Source organism: Thunnus maccoyii, chromosome 12 (genome assembly GCF_910596095.1).
Source record: "Thunnus maccoyii chromosome 12, fThuMac1.1, whole genome shotgun sequence".
Taxonomy (NCBI): domain Eukaryota; kingdom Metazoa; phylum Chordata; class Actinopteri; order Scombriformes; family Scombridae; genus Thunnus; species Thunnus maccoyii.
Genome location: NC_056544.1, coordinates 31,978,396 through 31,998,299, shown reverse-complemented (window position 1 = coordinate 31,998,299; position 19,904 = coordinate 31,978,396). Strand labels below are relative to the sequence as shown.

At 38.4% G+C, this 19,904-nt stretch overlaps 1 long non-coding RNA gene and 2 gene segments (V, D, J or C); 2 read left to right on the top strand and 1 right to left on the bottom strand.

Moving 5' to 3' along the window:
- Window positions 1-1,688: 1,688 nt before the first annotated feature.
- Window positions 1,689-2,567, top strand: LOC121908892 (the record flags this gene model as incomplete). The annotated part of the segment is given in 2 exon segments: window positions 1,689-1,974; window positions 2,248-2,567. Coding segments are annotated over 2 exon segments (363 nt in total), but the record flags the coding sequence as incomplete, so codon positions are not given.
- A 1,920-nt stretch (window positions 2,568-4,487) lies between these two features.
- LOC121908874 lies at window positions 4,488-5,954 on the top strand. The segment is given in 2 exon segments: window positions 4,488-4,651; window positions 4,881-5,954. Coding segments are annotated over 2 exon segments (498 nt in total).
- Window positions 5,955-16,501: 10,547 nt separating this feature from the next.
- LOC121908771 lies at window positions 16,502-18,898 on the bottom strand. The gene is made up of 2 exons (XR_006099309.1): window positions 17,609-18,898; window positions 16,502-17,051 (listed from the first exon to the last, which is right to left on the bottom strand). It is a non-coding gene; the product is annotated as an uncharacterized LOC121908771 (long non-coding RNA).
- Window positions 18,899-19,904: the final 1,006 nt, after the last annotated feature.

Below are 19,904 nucleotides of genomic sequence, written 5' to 3'. Positions count from 1 at the left end.
AGGAAAAATTAACACACAAGATTAAAAAACTAATAGGAGGCATATACACTTAACACCAGTCCTTAATTTTATTGGAGGCACCATCAGCTGTTTTTTAGTAAAAATTTATCATGAAAATGTGGCTTAAAACTGAATAAAAGACAGTTTCTGTTGAACAACCACAACGTTGATATATTATCTTGTATGTGTGTAAGTTACTCTTTGGTAGACGCCATTGTAGCGGATAAACATTATGCTGACTCATGCATCTTGTGCACTATACTCTTTCGTAGAGGGATATGAAACCATTGACAGGCAACCAAATGAAACGGTCCGTTACCTTGATTAAAATTACAGATCTCTCGGTTTGAAAATGTTGGAAACATTTGGGATAATGTAAGTACACAACTCAACAAAATATATAGCATAGGTATAGTTGTTTTTAGACATTTTAATGCAGAATAGTTACATATTATAGCTTTAAATATGAAACTGTAACCTAGGTCCCGTCCATAGTAGCAGATTCACATCATACTCTATAGCCACATGGGACGGGTGTTACATTCACATTTAAGAAGCTGCAACCATCAAATATTTGGCATTTCTGCTGAAAAAACTGTAGAACAGAACATCTCCTGCTGCTTCCATGACACAGAAATATAACAAACATAATCAGTAACAAGTTGTAGTTCAGGCAAGCTGTTCTTTTTCATGCACACAGAAAGACATTTTCTGACATTATAAATAGTTGGAGCGAGTGTTTGGCCTGAGATAACTGTCAGGAGCTCCAAGTAAATATGATGAGTTTGTCAGGAGGCTGATGGATCTCAGTGTTCAACTCAAACTTAACAGAATTGAAAGCCGTGTTAAACTGTGATGAAGTTCATAATGTCATTGATGGTTCAACAACCTACAGAGGTGATTTCCTGGCCCCGCCCACTGAGGTTCAACTCAACCAATGAGATTATTTCTGTCTGCAGAGCACAAATGTTTGAGGAAGTAAAATCCAAATCAGCTTGATGCTGAGGAGAAGGGCTTTGCAGCAGAGAGGCTGTTTAGTTTCTTCATTCTACTGCAGTGGAAGAACATTGATCATCTGCTGTCTGTTTGGTTTCAACAACTCCAAAGACATGTTGCTTTACCTCTTTATACTTTTATCTCACTTTATAGGTGAGTGTTAGAACAGAGATGAAAGTCTCATTTTACCTGATGTATTAACCAGATATCTGTTTTTCATAGTTGGATGATTTTGTGGAAGTAAATTCACAAATAGAAAGAACATGTTGGGTTTTTAAAGTATTTAAAAATGATGAAAGGTGACAGTAAAAGTCAAGAACCTCTGTTGAGTCTCTTTTAAAATCTCTTGCAGACTAACTGACATGAATGACTCATTTTGCAGCCATGGGTTCCATGAACAGCATAAAGCCAGAAAATACTGAAGAGCGTGTTGCAGAGGGAGGAAACATCAACCTGACCTGTAAATATGAGGGTTTGATCAACAATATCCAGTGGTACCAACAATACCAGAGATCCAGACCAGAGTTCCTGCTCTACATCACTGAGGGGGGATCGATTTATCCAACTGTTTCTGATTTCTCAGCTCACATTAACAAAACAGAGCAACGTGTAGATCTGCAGATCTCCTCTGCTGCAGTGTCTGACTCTGCTGTGTACTACTGTGCTGTGAGGCCCACAGTGACAGGAAACCCACAGTCTCTGTACAAAAACACAAGCTGACACACTGACAAGCTGCTGGAAGCCTTTTTTCCACACTGTTGTACTGAACTTTTTACCTCCACTAGAGGGCCACATTATCAAGTAGGCGGTGCACTACTTCTGCACTGTGTTCAACCATTCTGTCAATAATAACTGCTGCTGTGAAGAGAACAATTCTCAGACTGAATGTTGAACATCAGATAGTTTCTCCTGTTGATTTAAACCTTGTTGTAGAGATGGAACATTGGCTGTGGATTATTCTCGCTGCTCTTTTCTTTGGTAAGACAGAAAACAGAATGTGTTTCCTTTCTCAACAGTTTTTAACACAGAACTGAGCTATAAGTGCTTTTAATGTCCATCATAGAGGAAACATTTATAACTTTTTTAGAAAAAAAGATGTAGTTCAGTCTGACAGACAACAGTCAGTAGAAACAGACTATTCTAGATGTCTCAGTGTCTGCTAGGTAACTCTTTAAAGCTGCTGATTGTTCTCCTTTAATCAATCATCTTTATTGATTCATCTCTTCCTCTGCATGTTGTGTTCTTCCCCAGAGTGTAAAGGACAAGACAGTGTGACCCAGCCAACAGGAGATGTCATTGCTGCTGAAGGAGACACAGTTACACTTGCTTGTACATTTAAGACCAGTGGAAATCGCCCTTTGTTCTGGTACAAACAAGAAGTAAATGATTTTCCAAAGTATATTTTGCGACGAGATACCTTTGGAACAGGAGATAATGCTCCTGAGTTTGTGAGAGAAAGATTTAATGCTACAATCATCAAACCATCAGTTCCTCTGAAGATCCAGAAGCTGCAGCTGTCTGACTCTGCTGTGTACTACTGTGCTCTGCAGCCCACAGTGACAGGAAACACCAAAACTCTGTACAAAAACCTTTGGAGCAAAGACAACAGAATACTCCACAACATCCACTAGAGGGAGTCACACACTGTTAAACTTCAGTGGTTTCTTATCAAACAGTCTGGATTCTTTTCCCTCATGAGACACAGTTGTGATGAAGAGTTTTACAAATGAATGTCATTTGACATATGAGTCTCCTCCTACTGACTGCAGAGGTGGCTGCATGGCAGAGAGCTGTTTGATTCCAGCTGTGAACATCAGACCAAACACAACTCACAAAACCACTCAACACTTATTCAAACTCAACATTCACTTACAGCACATTTCACTTGTGTAACCATGGAAACACTGGCTGTCATTTTACTGTTTTCAGCTCTTGTAGGTACGTATGTTTTTGTCATTGTGTGATATTTTCCAAATGATGGATATTTGACTCTGGAACAGAACTTTAATACAACATGTTTCCTTCACTAGGTAACACCTTGGAAGATGATTTCTATAGAAATCAGTCAAATGAACAGTTGATCAGTTTGTGTCCACAGAGTAACACTGTACAGTTGACATTTTCCACTGTCTTCTCCTCTCAGCCTCATGAACAATGTTAGTCTAATGGCTTCATTTTCTCTACTTTTTCCAGGACTAATAGCTGGACAACAAATCTCTCCTGTAAAAGAAGAAGTCAGTAGAAGAGAAGGAGAATCTGTCACACTCAGATGTACATATGAGACAACTTATGGCAATGTTGACCTTTACTGGTACAAACATCATTCTGACCTTCAGGCACCTCAGTTTATACTCAAGAAAGGAGCAAAATCTCGGAGTGGTTATGATTATATTCCTGATAATAGATATGAATCCCAAACAACAGATACATCAACTGAGCTGACCATACAGAGTCTAACCCTGGCAGACACAGCTCTCTACTACTGTGCTCTATACACACAGTGATAGAAAGTGTAGAAGAGGCTGTACAAAAACCTGAACACAGATATCTAACTACTCTTCAAAGAGGAGGGAAGTGGTTTTCAAACCACAGCTTCATATCAGATGGATTCTGCTAATTCCTGTTTTATCAGATTCACTGTGGTTACAGATGCTGATGAAACACTGTGGGAGGATTCACATGAGCAGCAAATCCACATCAATGACAAACCAGCTGGATGATGCTTCAAACACAAGACACCATCAAACATAATAAATGGACACTGAAAACACTGAAAAACAAACTCTTATTACAAATTCAAGATGTCAGATTAGAATGACATCATATATAACTGATTCATGGAAATAAATGTTTTGTCTACTAAACAGATTTAAATGATGTATATAATGACACTTTAGAGGAGTTTTCCATTCAACACCATGAAACCAAATCACACAACAGAAGTCCAGCAATGAAACAAACAACAACAGATCTATTCCAAACACTGAGGGAGTGTTTGCTGTATCGTATAACACTGAGGCCTCTAGTTTCACGGTGGGAAACTGTTTTAACAGAATCTCCCCTTTGTGCTGGTCCAGCACTGCTTTTTCCACACAGTCCTCCTGAACAACAGAACGTCTCCTGCTGCTTCCATGACACAGAAATATAACAAACATAATCAGTAACAAGTTTTAGTTCAGGCAAGCTGTTCTTTTTCATGCACACAGAAAGACATTTTCTGACATTATAAATAGTTGGAGCGAGTGTTTGGCCTGAGATAACTGTCAGGAGCTCCAAGTAAATATGATGAGTTTGTCAGGAGGCTGATGGATCTCAGTGTTCAACTCAAACTTAACAGAATTGAAAGCCGTGTTAAACTGTGATGAAGTTCATAATGTCATTGATGGTTCAACAACCTACAGAGGTGATTTCCTGGCCCCGCCCACTGAGGTTCAACTCAACCAATGAGATTATTTCTGTCTGCAGAGCACAAATGTTTGAAGAAGTAAAATCCCAATCAGCTTGATGCTGAGGAGAAGGGCTGTGCAGCAGAGAGGCTGTTTAGTTTCTTCATTCTACTGCAGTGGAAGAACATTGATCATCTGCTGTCTGTTTGGTTTCAACAACTCCAAAGACATGTTGCTTTACCTCTTTATACTTTTATCTCACATTATAGGTGAGTGTTAGAACAGAGATGAAAGTCTCATTTTACCTGATGTATTAACCAGATATCTGTTTTTCATAGTTGGATGATTTTGTGGAAGTAGATTCACAAACAGGAAGAACATGTTGGGTTTTTAATGTATTTAAAAATGATGAAAGGTGACAGTAAAAGCCAAGAACCTCTGTTGAGTCTCTTTTAAAATCTTTTGCAGACTAACTGACATGAATGACTCATTTTGCAGCCATGGGTTCCATGAACAGCATAAAACCAGAAAATACTGAAGAACGTGTTGCAGAGGGAGGAAACATCAACCTGACCTGTAAATATGAGGGTTCTATCAGCAATATCCAGTGGTACCAACAATACCAGAGATCCAGACCAGAGTTCCTGCTCTACATCACAGAGGACGGATCGATTCATCCAACTGTTTCTGTTTTCTCAGCTCACATTAACAAAACAGAGAAAAGTGTTGATCTGCAGATCTCCTCTGCTGCAGTGACAGACTCTGCTCTGTACTACTGTGCTGTGAGGCCCACAGTGACAGGAAACCCACAGTCTCTGTACAAAAACCTGACAGCTCCTCAATGAACATTTACACACTTCAACTACTCTTTGTGTTGAACTTCACTGCCATCAAGTGGACAGAGAGTGCACTTACATGTGCACCAGTATCCTGGTTGTGATGGTGTTTTTAGAGATTCCCATTTAGTATTGCACAAGTAAACATTGTATCCTGGTTTTAGAAACCTGGAAATGTTACCTGAAGTAAAACTAGGGAAGTGTAGCATGTAAACATCTGTTCCAGATTTGTTAATATTCTCTGTTGGTAGAGAAATTAGGCTGGGATGTTGAGGAATTAGGACACAACTGGACACACATGATCAGAAATCAGTATCCTGTTAGAATCATGTATACAGGGATATGTATAACCAGGTTTCTAATGTTCCATGTAACCGTCATATCCTGAATATGATCAAAAGCCGGATAAGACTCAGAACTGAATACTAATGTGTGATTAGATACAGCTTCAGTTCACACAGGTGTTTCTCACTGGTGTTGTACTGTAATGAGACACTGATCCAACCACAGCCGACAACCTGGTGGAATCAGGTTATAATTGGAAAATAAATTATATCAGACATTAATTTTAAAGTTCAAGTTTTAACTCCTTTAACTGACATAGTCAGCTTTCACAATGTAAAAAGATTATGCGAAAATGACAAGTCTTCTATCTAATTTCTAATTTTAAGAGACTCGTTAGCACAATATACCATTTTGGACATCTTTTTTGGACAGGTATGCCTGTTTTTTGCTGATCCAGCTAATTAAAATACCCGACAAATGAAAGCATTTAATTTTAAATCATAAAAATACTATATTACCATGAAGCAGTCCTGCTCACTGCTTTGTAACATTTTCCACAACGGTTAAAAACTATGAACTAGTCTTTGCTATACACCGCTTTCAATTGTTCGCTTCTGATGCCGGGGCAAACAAAACTAAAGTAACTCAGTTATAAAGCAATATTTCAAGTAACAGCCACCCAAAACAGTTTGAGTGACAAACATATGGTCAAGCGTGGTCCTGTTAATGAGTTAACATGATTATGTACTCATTTTGCATAACTAACATAATGGTAAAAATACCTGGGCTTCACATTTCAGTACATGTTCATACAGTTACAGTGGAAACACGTCTGTCACTGAAGAGATTCTACTGGTAGTTGATCTAAAACGTTTAAGGCTGAGACACAGCACCATTTCAGGGTTACTGATCCTTTTAGCTAATGATGGATCGTCACATAACAAAACAGCTGGCCAGGGCTGATAATATTAGAGAGATTATTAGGTGTAAAAACACTAGAAATAAACATGTGAACTGAACTTTGTGGCAAGTAAATGTCAGTGAAAACTACATTTTGAATCTTTTGACATGAGGTTGGAAATGCTTTTCTGTGGCTTCCAGAGATAGAAATAAAGGGTACTGGCAAATGGATGAACTAGAGAATAAAGATGAAACAGTCATTAATGATAGGCTATTGCAACTAAACACAGTAACTTAATCAAAACTTAGCTTAGTCCAACACGCATTATGAAGGAACCCCTTGCTCACTAGCCAATTATAATTAACAATAATAATTATTCCACTCAAGTTGACTGTTGCAGGTGCTGTTAGTTGTGTTTTTTATGATAATAAAGTGTATTTTTCCTCTGTATAATTCTGCTGATCACTGTATTTTGGTCAGAACTTCAATAACTAAATTTAAGGGATCTTTATCAAAAAGATTTATGTTATGTTTCTGTTTAAAAAAAGAATTTTGGTTGATATATATTGACATATGGAATATTTTTTTAAGTTGAGTTTCAGCATCATTTTCCTACACATTAATTCAGTGGGGACGCCACCTTACCTTAGAGTTGAAGTTAAATTGCAGAGATTGCGAGGATCCTATGACTGGCTTAGAATAAGGGAATACAATTTTTCCTTTTGATGGTAATGGCAGGAAGTCTCAGATCATAGAACAACACAATTACAAATGTGACCAAATATTCAGTGCCTGCAATACCCTTCTGCTTAGTTCTGCATCTCCAACAGTATTATCAATAATATACTCAACCAGGTGTTTTACCAGGTGTAGTGGTCACATAACTAATTTTCTCATGTATCAAAAAAACATTGCATTGTGGGACTACTTAGCAAAAAGTAGTACACATGCTATAGACATGATGTTACATATTGTGCCTCATTTTCACTTTTACACTCAAATTGCTAACAGCAGAGAAAAAGAGGTAGCAGCAGATATAGGTAACAGGTAGCAAATAGATAGTGATTCTGTTCTTTTCATGGGATTTACTGACAATAAGAAAACCAATAGCGACCTCGACCTTCATCTTCAACTTAACCAAAAAACTTGAAAAATACCAAATATTACAATATGAGGATTTCACCAGACAGTGTAAGTGAGGGATCTAGTTGGGCCAAGCAAGCAAGCCAGAGGAGATTAAATAGCTTCATCTAATCTGATCGTCATCAGACCCAGCTGACACTATATGACAGGAGGAAGGAAGGAATTATTGCAGGGCTGTTGCATTATACTGCACACATTTTATCTTGGTGTACTTCACTGGAAATTAAGTTTATTACTTATTTCTTAGCAAAAACGATTTTTAATTTCAGTTCAAGTGATCACCAGCAAAAGCACATTTTGAGACAGACCAGCAACACAACAACAGCAGTATTTTATACAAGAAATGTTTCTTATCTTACAGTTGTCTCACAGTTGCCTTTTGGTTGAGGTTGTATGTCGACATGGCTGCAAAACGACTTTTAAAAACTCGAGGTAGACGCTTTTACGGGGGAAAGTGGTGCTGTCCAAATGTGGAAGGTAAAACCTTGTGTTTCCAGATGCAGCATCCCGCAGGAGTAACTTCCATTTTGAATATGACTGAAATTTGACTGGAAAAATGCAAAAGAAAAAAAAGGCTGTAAAATAATCAACTTTCCAAATCTTCTGACCACTTTTCAGTTAATGTCCAAAAGTGTTACTTCCTGGCAGGCGTCCTGCTTATTCACGCTCTCCGCTCCGGATCATATTTAGCTGTTTGAGCAGAGACAGTTAGCGCCAACAGTTCACATTTTGCACAGGATGTAATTGACAGAGTAGTTGGTGCCAGCTTTAACTCATCTCTGTATCTTAACTAATCATAATCTTTATCATCATCATAAGAACAACATTACAGTAACAGCTTTATTGCTACCATTACACATCACTTCTTACTGCTTCAGTGACAACTAAAAAAAAAAACTGCAGCAACTTAAAATAAAGTGTAAAGTGCATCTTATAGAAGCCACAAGATCAGCAACACCAGTATTTTTACGATATAAAACAAGAGTAAAGAGTATTTTTCTTGCTTTAATGTTGTCCACAGGGATTAAACAGTCCAATGTTAGTTAACGTAAATTTAAGTTATAGTAACGTTAGCTATATGTGTATCATCTTGGTGGCAAAACAACCTTAAATTCTCTCCAGATGAAAATTAGTTCAAATGTTGAACATGAACAGAACATGTTTGTTGGCAGCAACACGGTCAACAGTCTTTACACTGGACAAAACAGAGCTGGAAAATGCAAAATAACAACTGTATGATGATCAACTTCAGAAATACCTCATCTTCTCACCACTTATCAGTAAATGTTCAAAAGTATTTCTTCCTACCTGACCCCCATCTACATCATGGTCTCCTCTCTGGTTCATATTTAGCCAATTGTGTGGCAACGGTTAGCTAACGCTAAACGCTCAGACTTTGAGCAGGTTGTGAGTGACGGCACTTGGTGACAATATTAGATTAAACCGCTTCATCTGATCTCTCTGAACTCAGCATCATCATATCAGACGCTTTTCAGTAACAGCTTTAGTTTTGATATTACGTGAATTTCAATGCCAACAAAGTACTGTGTATCTAACCGATTCATTATTTTGAGTCATTTTTAAGACAAAAATTGCCAAATTATCTGATTCCAGCTTCTTAAATGTAAATATTTTCTGGTTTCTTTAGTCTCTATTACAGATGTTTGCAAACTTTTTCCACATCAAGAACTCCTAAACTGACACAAATTAGACCACAGACCCCCATCTGATAAGAATTTTTGCTTTTAGATGTTTTATTACAGAAAGTGTATGAAACCCATGACCAAAATAGTCATTCTGTCATTGTGTTACTTATAGATGGAATTATACTGAAAATAAATTGTACAACTTTTTGCTGGGGACCCCCTGGAACCCTCTCAAGGGCCCCTTGGTGGTTCCTGGACCCCACTTTGATAACCACTATTACAGCAAACTGAATATCTTTGGATTGTGGACAAAACAAGACATTTGAGGACGTCATCTTGGGCTTTGAGAAACACTGATCCACATTTTTTTCACCATTTTCTTACATTTAATAGACCAAACAACTAATCGATTAATCGAGAGAATAACTGACAGATTAATATATAATGAAAATAATCAATAGTTGCAGCCCTAGTTGTATGTAATGAGAATATTAAAAGATAGCTCTCTGTTCACCATGAAACCACAACACAAGCCACAAGAACAGTATTTACAGTATGAGTTTCTTACCTTAGTGATGAAGCAAGCCAACAAGCTAGCATCTTTTTGGCGCAGCCTGAGTTAGCATAATGTGTCTTACAGTGACGTCTGCTAACGTTAGCATTCTTGACGAAAAAAACAACCTTGACTTTTCTCCAGACAAAAACGAGCTGAAATGTAAAATGTAAAAAGCCAAATCATGATGTTTCTTGTTGTTTCTCACAGTGAAACAGCGTATCTCCTTGACAATTCTGTTAAATTAGCAGCTTTACCAACTGAAATACCCAATTTTAAGCTATTTTTCACCACTTCTAGGCAAATTCACAAGGTAGTTCTTCCTCAGCGCCCTTGTCTTCCATAGTTTTGCTCCTTCACAATCTCCCTAACTGTTAAAACTTATTTCATCCTTAGATTTAATCTGTTAAATCCTCAAACTGAGTGCAGGTTTGTTTGTTTGTTTGTTTTGTTTTTTTAAGAGAGAGAGAGAGAGAAAGAGTGAGACGCAACAATGCGTCCAGTGCATCCTGGTTGAATCAGCCAATCACATCGCGTATAGACCTCTCATAACAGTACATGTAGTGAAATTAACATCAATAGTTTTAGTAGACAGCTGTAAAAATTCACTAAAAATACATAGAGTGTGGAGGATTTTTCTTTCTTTCTTGTACTTGATCAGTTGACAATCATATGATAATGAATCATTAAAGGTCAGAAATTATAATAGCTACCCTATGATTGTATGGCGATGACTATGAAAGGTCACCGTGTCTGATGATTACTCATTAAAGGCCATGTTGCCATTTATTTTTGATATTACAAATCCAAAAATAATTGTATCCCAAAAGTCGCCTGTTGAATCATTGACAATTATTTGCAACATCTTGAAGGTCACTGATGACTAAGCATTTATGATATAATTGTGGAAAGAGCCAGGATTTTATAAAGTGAGGTGGAGCCCTAGAAATAAGATTTAAAAAAAGCTCCACAGTAGTAGAATTGGGTATATAAGAGACAGCTTGTGAGTTTGTGATTCAGTGTCTGTTTCTTGGACTGTTGATTTTATTCTCCAATCTTTATGGTATACTGTTGTAGAGGACCTGAAGATTTTACTGGCCCAGCTGCAGTATTGACATGTTTTAATTCATTGTTTTTAATATGTATTTATTTAGATTTATTGTTATTATTTGGCCATTTTTATTTCAGACCATGTTACTCGGTTGTGTTGTAGTGAACTAAGGACACGGTCTTTCTGTGTTTATTAGGATCCCCATTAGTACTGGGGTCCACCACACATACAGTCATACATGCACTTATACATAAACACTGCAACCACAGAAACACAACAAACATAACAGCTCATCTCATAGGATTCACAATCAAGCACATACAGAAGAGAAACTAAATTGTCCTCCTTTCACCACATTAACAGGACAGACAAGTCCACCTCAATCTAAATGGCGTCTCTCAGTCAGCTCACAGTCACATGTGAGCTCTTTTGTGCTGAACTAATGTTGAATTAACACACAGCTGCCCAACAAACATTAAGTGGCCAAGTTCATTCATTTTGAACCTTTAAACTTTGGGTACTATGTGTTAAAAAGGGCGATACCTCCCACACTTTAATCCAGTTTATTACTTCTTTTTTTAAAATTCTTAATATATTTTATATTCTGCCAATTTCTTTTATGTTTATTTTATATATGGCGACACACATGCATAATTTTGTGTTGTCATTTTTCCTGTCCTCTTTTGATGTTGTTCATTGATCTTCTACTACTATGGTTTTTGTCTGTATGACTCTCAAGAAACTCTACACAAAGTTGTGAGAGGTCACTTGATATCAGTAGGATATTTTATATTTGTTATCGAGGGCATTCCCTCCTGTTAAATCAGAGAACCCCCAATCTATTTTCTTTTGTAATTTAGTTGAGTTTAACAGATTAATTTGCAGAACTTAATTCACCTAATGCGTTAAATTTTAACTGCTTAAAAATTTGTGTCTGCAGGCAATGTAGATAATCCTAAATGTCTTTCCAGGATACAGTGTTTGTGAATGTGTATTTTATTAAATATTGTTTGTAGATGCACTGTCTGGCTCCGACCACCAGGTTATGCTGTTGTGTCTGAAAAAGCGAGTTGTGAAGGAGAAGAAGAAAACTTTGTTGTTGTTGTTGTTGTTGTTGTTGTTGTTGTTGTTGTTGTTGTTGTTGTTGTTGTCTATTGCAGTTGAGAAGAAGAAGATGCTCGGTTTTAGCAGCAGAGAACTGTGCTGTCGGACTGTGAGAGTGAGCATATTCTGCTTTGTTTTTGTTGTTAAAAGCAAAAATAAAGACATTGCTAGTTGCACGACAGTCCTGCAACAGTCCTTGGCTGCGACATCTATATGTGAAGATATCAATCAATCAATCAATCAATTTTTATTTATATAGCGCCATATCACAACAGAAGTCATCTCAAGGCACTTTTCACATAGAGCAGGTCAAGACCGTACTCTTTAATTTACAGAGACCCAACAATTCCCCCATGAGCAAGCACTTGGCGACAGCTGTAAGGAAAAACTCCCCTTTAACGGGTAGAAACCTCAAGCAGACCCCGGCTCTTGGTGGGCGGCCATCTGCTTTGACCGGTTGGGTTGAGAGAGAGAAAGAGAGAGGGAAAGGGGGAGGGGGGACAGAAGAAAAACAATCACAACAACAACAACAAGCACAAGCAGCATCAGGACTGTGAAGGACCGCGAAGGTTCAGCCCGGGACTCAGGTTTTCCTGTGATAATAAACATTTTGTAAACAAAAACAGTCTCTGTGTACACAACAGAAGGAAGACACAGCGTTCCTCTCTGACTCCAGTCATCCAGGCCACAGACTCTGGCAGGAGCATCCAGACCCGAACCAGCAGGTTCAGGGACCCACAAGCCATCAGGCTACTGATCTGTTGACACTATCACTTGCACACACAATACACACATACTACAGTAACACACACAATGGCGCACACACACACACACACACACACACCAATAATTGGACCCTTATTTATAACTACTGTGTACATTGTGTACATTATTTACCACCAGTTGTCACACACTGAATGGACTTTCGGTTGTTTATTGGACTCTTTGTGTTTATGTTCTTTTGAATTCTTTGGTGGTTGGTTGGTCCATCAGATGCCCTCAGACTCTTTCTGTTTTGTGTTGAACTTTTTGAGGGACTTTCTGGCATTTGGGTTGCCTTTACTGGTCAGACTGTGCTTATTGTGTTTTTTGGTTTTCTGGTTTCCCTGTGTTTTCTCCTCCTGTGTTCATGTGCTACTCCTGCCTTGCATTGCCCTCGTTAGCCCTGCTCCCTGTGTTCACTCCCCTCTCCACCCTGAGTTCTCCACCCATCTCCCCAGCTGCACCTCATCTCTTCGTTAGTTCAGTTACTTTTTAATTCTTGGTTTGGGAAGCAGTCTTTGTTGCATCATTTGTTCTGTTCTGCTTGTTTCTGTTTTGCTCGGTTCTGTCCTTCTGTCCTCAAGAATAAAGAAGATTTTCTGTCAACTCTGTGTTCCGGTCTCTGCATTTGGGTCCATTCCTGCTACTCCACTTGACACTTTAATTTATATCAGTATTCCACTGCATACCTGTTTTCCCACAACTATTTAAGATACCAGTGTTTAAGTTGACTACCACTATTATTATTCTTATATTTTTATTTTGCTTACTATTTACTATTTGACTTATTTCACTTATTCTGTAAAGTTGAGTTGGCTCTGAGTCAAAGTATCTCATTAGTGATGATGATGTTGCATTGTTGTCAAGTATATGACAATAAAACTTGAAACAACATGTAGTTATTCTCAATATCCACCCACGTTCTCTGGTGTTAGCTAACTGGCCTCAGAGCAGCTGGATGACTGGCTGCAAAACACACACACACACACACACACAGAGTAAACAACAAGAAGGCAGTGTCAGACTTCATAACAGAGTATACAACATTGCCATTGCATGAATATTAGGCTGCAGATGTGCTTAACGTTTAATGGTAATCAATATTTGAAACCTGCAACTACAAGCTGAATAATCTATTGATTGAATTTTTCTCACACATACAGAGTTTTATATACTTTTGCCTTCTTCCTGCCCCTAAATGAAGAAAACAGGACTAATTTGATCTGTTTTAAGGAATTGTGACTTTTTTGTCTCCAAAAATGGAAATTCAAAGAGCGTTTCTACATTATGGTAAATACTGTATCTGCTTCATTCATGACTTTTTGAGTTGTGTGTAACATTTCCTGGTGTCAGCCACTAGATGGTGCTGGTGTCACATCAAAAAGTAAACAGGAAGCCTGCAGTTACCACCTGCACCTGATCTGAATGTGATGTGACAGCAGAGTAAATTTATAAAGACATCAAAAGGTATTAAGACAAGATATGAAAACAAGGCAACATAAAAAGATATATCAATTAATCTTTTTTAATATATTAATCAATATAATATATCAACCAAATCACAACAGAAGTCATCTCAGGGCTCTTCGTACACAGAGCAGGTCTGGACTGAACTCTTTACATTCCTCCATGAGCAGCAGCAAGGAAAAACTCTTTAAACAGAAAGAAACCTCAAGCAGAACCGGACTCCAGGTGGGTTGAGAGAGAGAGAGGGGGAGGGAGAGACACAGAGAAGCGTAATAACAACAATAATAAAAATAACAACAACAATAATAATAGAGATAAGACTAGTGATACTAATAGCAGGTGTGGGCACCATGAAGCCCACCGTCCATATCAACAGGATTTCAAAATAAAATAACAAAATGAAAGTTATGGAATCAGTGGCAAGCAGAAAAGTTTTGATCCTTGATTTACAAGAACTGAGTAGACCTCATGTTTTCTGTGATGTGGTGCATAAAAACTTATCAGCTTTAGTATTGATCCTGGGGACAGTGAGCAGACTTGTCACATATCACCTGAGAGGTCTGAGGCTGAAAAACCCTGCTGATGCTGATCCACATTCATATTTGGACAAAACACATCTGTTTAAAAAGGAATTCAGCAGCTTATGCAAACAAGACTTCAGGAGTAAGTCTGTCTATTACCAGCAGTCGGGTGTCTATATGAACAGTAAAAGAGGTTTACCTCGCTGTAATCATTCCTCCTGTTCATACTGGATATTAAAAGATCCTTCAAATGTGTTTTCAATGGAAGTGATGGAGGCCAAAATCCACAGTGTGTCCACACAGTCATTTAAAAGTCTCTGTGAAGCTTATATTGTATATTATTATTGTATTATGTAACGTTGAAAGATATCTACTTGATTTGACTCATTTGGATGCTGAAGCTTCATATTAGCTTCAGATAAACTTTTAAATACATTTTTTCACAGAAGGAGGACTGTGGATTTTGTCCTCCATCACTTCTATTGTAAGGTCATTATGAAGGGATCTTCTAATGGTCAGTATGAACAGGAGGAATGATTACAGCAAGAAAAACAGTTTTAATGTTCATTTGGGCTCCTGACTGTTGGTTTAAGACACACTTGAAAAATTGTGAACCTGTCCTTTAAAGTATCTGCTTCATTCAGGACTTTGAGTGTTCTGAGAAAGGCCACAAGATGGCGATGTTGTCACACCAAAAAAACAAACAGAAAGCCTGTAGTACTCCGCCTACAGGACATAAAACAGCTTCAGTCATTTCTCACATCAATGAGCTGCTGCTGCTGTACTGTACAGACTCTGTCAAGCTCTTAATGCAGTTGCACTATGAAGTTTGTTGTTCTCCATCATTTAACACGAGTGACATCTGATATTACTGTAGAAAATAACTGACAGCACAAATTTAAAAAAGTAAGAAATTACTCAGACAAGTTTTACCACCTTTTAACATCCATCTGTTTGTAACTTTACACAGAAAGATCTGGAAGAGCAGACTTGGGACTTTGAAGGCATGCATAATGTTTAGATAGGCTGAAAAACACCAAATCTCTGCAGACATTATTTTGTATTTAACTTTTGCTTCTTCACACCTCCATCCTCTGCCTCTTTACATTCCCCCTGTTGCACATATGTATGTAAAACTTGAGTTTCAAAAGGGGGAAACTTTTGCAGATGTACATTTGCACTTCTATTGCAGATTGTTCTTTTAAAAACACTCACATTTCAGAGACCTGCCCACAGTAAGAGAACTGCTGTGATATGCACTGTCAGGTTTATCCCACCGAATCATTCAGGAAGCAGTGTGCATCTGAAACACAGCTAAATTACGCTGCTAAGTCGACCGAATGCACAGTTATCTGTTCAGTTATCTGTTCAGTTAGTTGTCTGTGACTCAGCAGCTTCATGACTCTCTGTCCGCCTGCATGTCTCAGCTGAACTCAGCACCACGTGTGATAAACAGGGAGGCTGCAGTTTATGTCGCTTTTCAGCTTTTTCATAGGTGAATATTTTATGGCAAGAATTTTAAAATTATTTGAAGATAGTCTGCAGAAAATGCCCAGTTAGTGGAGGGTGCACAGCTGCCTGTGGTAGCAGAAACACTGGCTCAAGTGATGAACTTATGTCACAATAATTGAATGTTTTTGAGTTAAAATATCATCTTTTTGCTCTTCATCAGTAGGTCTATACAGGGCTGTGAGCATGGCAAAGATGTGTGAGCTATACAATAGTGTTGATAAATAATAGCTAGTCATTATATGAAGGTAAGCAAAAATCTTTATTTGTGTAGCGCCTTTCATACAAGAAATGCAGCTCGAAGTGCTGCACAACAAAGAAAAGACCAAATGCTTCACATGAAAAAGGACAAATGTTTTATTTCATGGACATTTAAATATTCTAAAAACAGATTTCTACTAAGACACTAAAATAAACAACAGTTGAGAACCCTGCAGACCGTCAGCATTACTCTGCGCTGAGGCTGCAGAGACTCTTGCTGACCCACATAAGCATCTTCCCTCCTGACATGAGCCTCTAATGGAGCTCTTAGTATTGTGAATCAAGCTGCTGGCTATCACACCTACAGTCATGGAGAGTTCGGCTGTGACACTCGGGCACCAGTTACAGTACGGTCGATCACAGCAGGCGTAGATTATGGTGTAGTTGGTTCCTTTGAGTTGGAAGCACCCGGCTGCAGTTGTTCATCTCCGCCATGCAGCCCCAGGACGACAGGACGTTCTGTCACGATGAGCTTGAATTTCTCCTCCTTCTCCAGGACGGGGCTGAAGTAGCAGAGCAGGTTGTCACAGAGCAGCAGCGGCAGGAGCCACAACATGGTGTCCACTGCAGACTTTTAACTCCACTCAAACAGGAAAAAAACTCTAATCTCACTGCTGACTCCAGATCTTCCTGCACAAATAAACACATGCACACATAACAGCCAGATGTTTTCAGAGGCAGCTCTATTCTTTCACAGCTAATCACAAGCAGCCTCGGTCAGCTGATGCCTCAGCTCCTTCCCTTCTATGCATTCAACTAGCGAATCTCATAGAGGGCAGTCTATTTAAACTGCTCTTCCTCTGCATGCAACTGTGTGTGATGTAAACTCAGCTCTGAAAGAACGGTCTGCAATACCTCTGCAAAAGTTTCACCCTTTTGAAACTCAAGTTTAAACATTTCAAAACTTTTTTTTTTTTCTCAACATATGTACACCAGTTTTTAGATCACCATTTACAAGGTTTCAGACAAACACACTGAGAGAAAAGTGACTAATTAATGATTGGAATCCCACTTCCTGCATTTCTACATATATTTAGTGACTGCAGTCGGCCTAACCAATACAAAATATGGGAAATAATTAAGTTGGTCATAATGCTAACTTATGTCAGAATAGTACTAAAAAGCTGTCCATGTTCACTCCTTCCTCTCATTATCAACCAATCAGAATCACAGCACATATAACGTACCTGCAGCTCAGTGCTGCGTCGCCCTCCCTGACGTCCATACACACCAGACGCCAGAGTCCAGTCAACCTGTTGAGCCTGTGTTGTGTAAGTCTAATGTTAACTAGCAGCGAGAGAGACTGTGCTTTTCAGACAATGTTAACAGATACTTGCTGCGGTTTAAGGTTTAAGGTGGACTCGTTTTACATAGTTACATAGGTTAATAAATAAATCGTGCTGTTTTACAACCACTTTAAATATTTAGTTTATCAAATCACTTTTTCCACCTTTGGAAATATGTGACAGGCTGGCAACTATTTTGCTCGATAGCCAACGTTACATAACAAGAGTGTATCGACGTATTGACGATGTAAAAACACTGTCGACACTTGCTTACATCAGAGGCCCTGCTATAGCCTGCTCTGTCGCTACTGTCGCAGCTGTTAGATGGTTGATAAATTGTTTTGAGCGTCACACAAACCCCGATGAAATGACTCGTTTCACCATCAGGATTTGATCCATTCGGTCCGATAACATTTGGAAAGTCTAGAAGAGCACAATTAAATTATTTCATCCACATTCGAGATAGCAGAGAGCTAACGTGAAGTTAGCCGAGTTAGCGTGGGAATGTCGTCACTGTCTAAGATTTTAAAACTCTGTATACTGTGAAATAGATTTCCCTGGTGGTGATTGGCTTAATCATCATCGTCTGACCTCATTCGGCTTAACAGACGTTCATTTATACGTAAAATTGCAGGTTTAAATTTAACCGCTGCTGTTGGCGTTCCATTATTATTATGAACCGCCGCCTGCTCGTTCAGTGATCTGCATCCACACACACCAAAAATGTACCACAGACCCACGTAAGCAGGCTGTCCGTCCGCTACTCGTCGTCTGTGGTCTTTTTTTTTTTTCAGGGCTTTAAAATCAGCAGCTCAGAATCTGACAGCTGGTCAGACAGCAACGTGTTGAGCATGATGTTCAGGTACTGAGAGTGAGGGGGACACAAATGGGATTTTGAAAAGGTTTGTCTTATAGGCCTTTCCATAAGGGCAGGTCAACATATAGACTGTATTTGTGAAGATGCAGTTTATAGAAAACTTTTTACCAGTTAATGGATGTTTAAAACTCGTGCAGTTGTGAGTATTATTATGTTTGTTATTATGTCTGTATGTAAAGTAGTAGTAAAGAAGTAAACAGATTAGATTTGTCAGGTTTTGACCTTCTTTAAGAGAACAGAGACGCTGTTTTAACATTTATCTTATTATTTTAAGTGTTTTATATTTTCTTAGAGGAAACTCTTTCAGCTGCAGTTTTTTTTTTTTTAACCACTAGTGTTGGAAATATTCTGAGGTTGTGTCGTTCTTCTTCTTCTGTCTGCTGTCGGATGTTAGTCAGACTGTGACCCGACCTCAAAGCCTCTCACGCTGCTGCTGCTGCTGCTGCTGCCACCGCCTCCTCGCTCCGTGTCGCACATTCTGCTGCACGTCTTCCTGTCAGCGGTGAAGAAAACAACAAACAAAACCAACAAACAAACAAACAAACGCTTTTCCATTGCTGTCAGTGTGGTTTATGTCACAGCAGGTCACAGATAAGACACACACACAAAAAAAACAAGGTCAGATCCACCTTCATCATGAGAACTGTGATGATGATGATTTTATTTACCTAAATCTTTCTGTAAACTGTCAGATAAAAACCAACAAATATAAACAGTGAATTCATACAAAAAATATGTAATATGTCATAAATACTAAATATAAACACTTTTATCAGAGAAAAGACACAAAAAGACACAAAAAGAGAAGAGATGCAAGAATGAGAGATGAGGACAATATTTACATTCACACAACAGAAAATACAGTATGAAGGTAAATGTGTGAATATCATGACAGAGCTCACTGTCTCTATCACAAACCTTAATGCTGAACCTCCACTGAAAATATGCAGTTTGAAGCCTCACTGTCCTGCTCTGTTATCATTCAGCACTGTGACCTCTGACCTTTGACCCCCTAAATGGAAGCTTATACAACTGTTGACCTCCAATATTTACTCATATAATCATGCACCAAGCTACTGATAAATGTAGTTCCCGCAGTCACATGTTGCCTCACAGGTAAAAGTGCAACTAATTGAAGACGATCAAACACGTCAATATCTATCTGTCTTACATAGTTCTGTTACATGTGTTTCATTTACAGGAACAATTTTTAGTGTGATATAAATATAGTCATGTAAAACCTGCTGATGATATTAAGGGATCGACTGTAGGAGGAAACCTGGACACACATATCAAAGAAGATTCCTGCACAGAACCAGA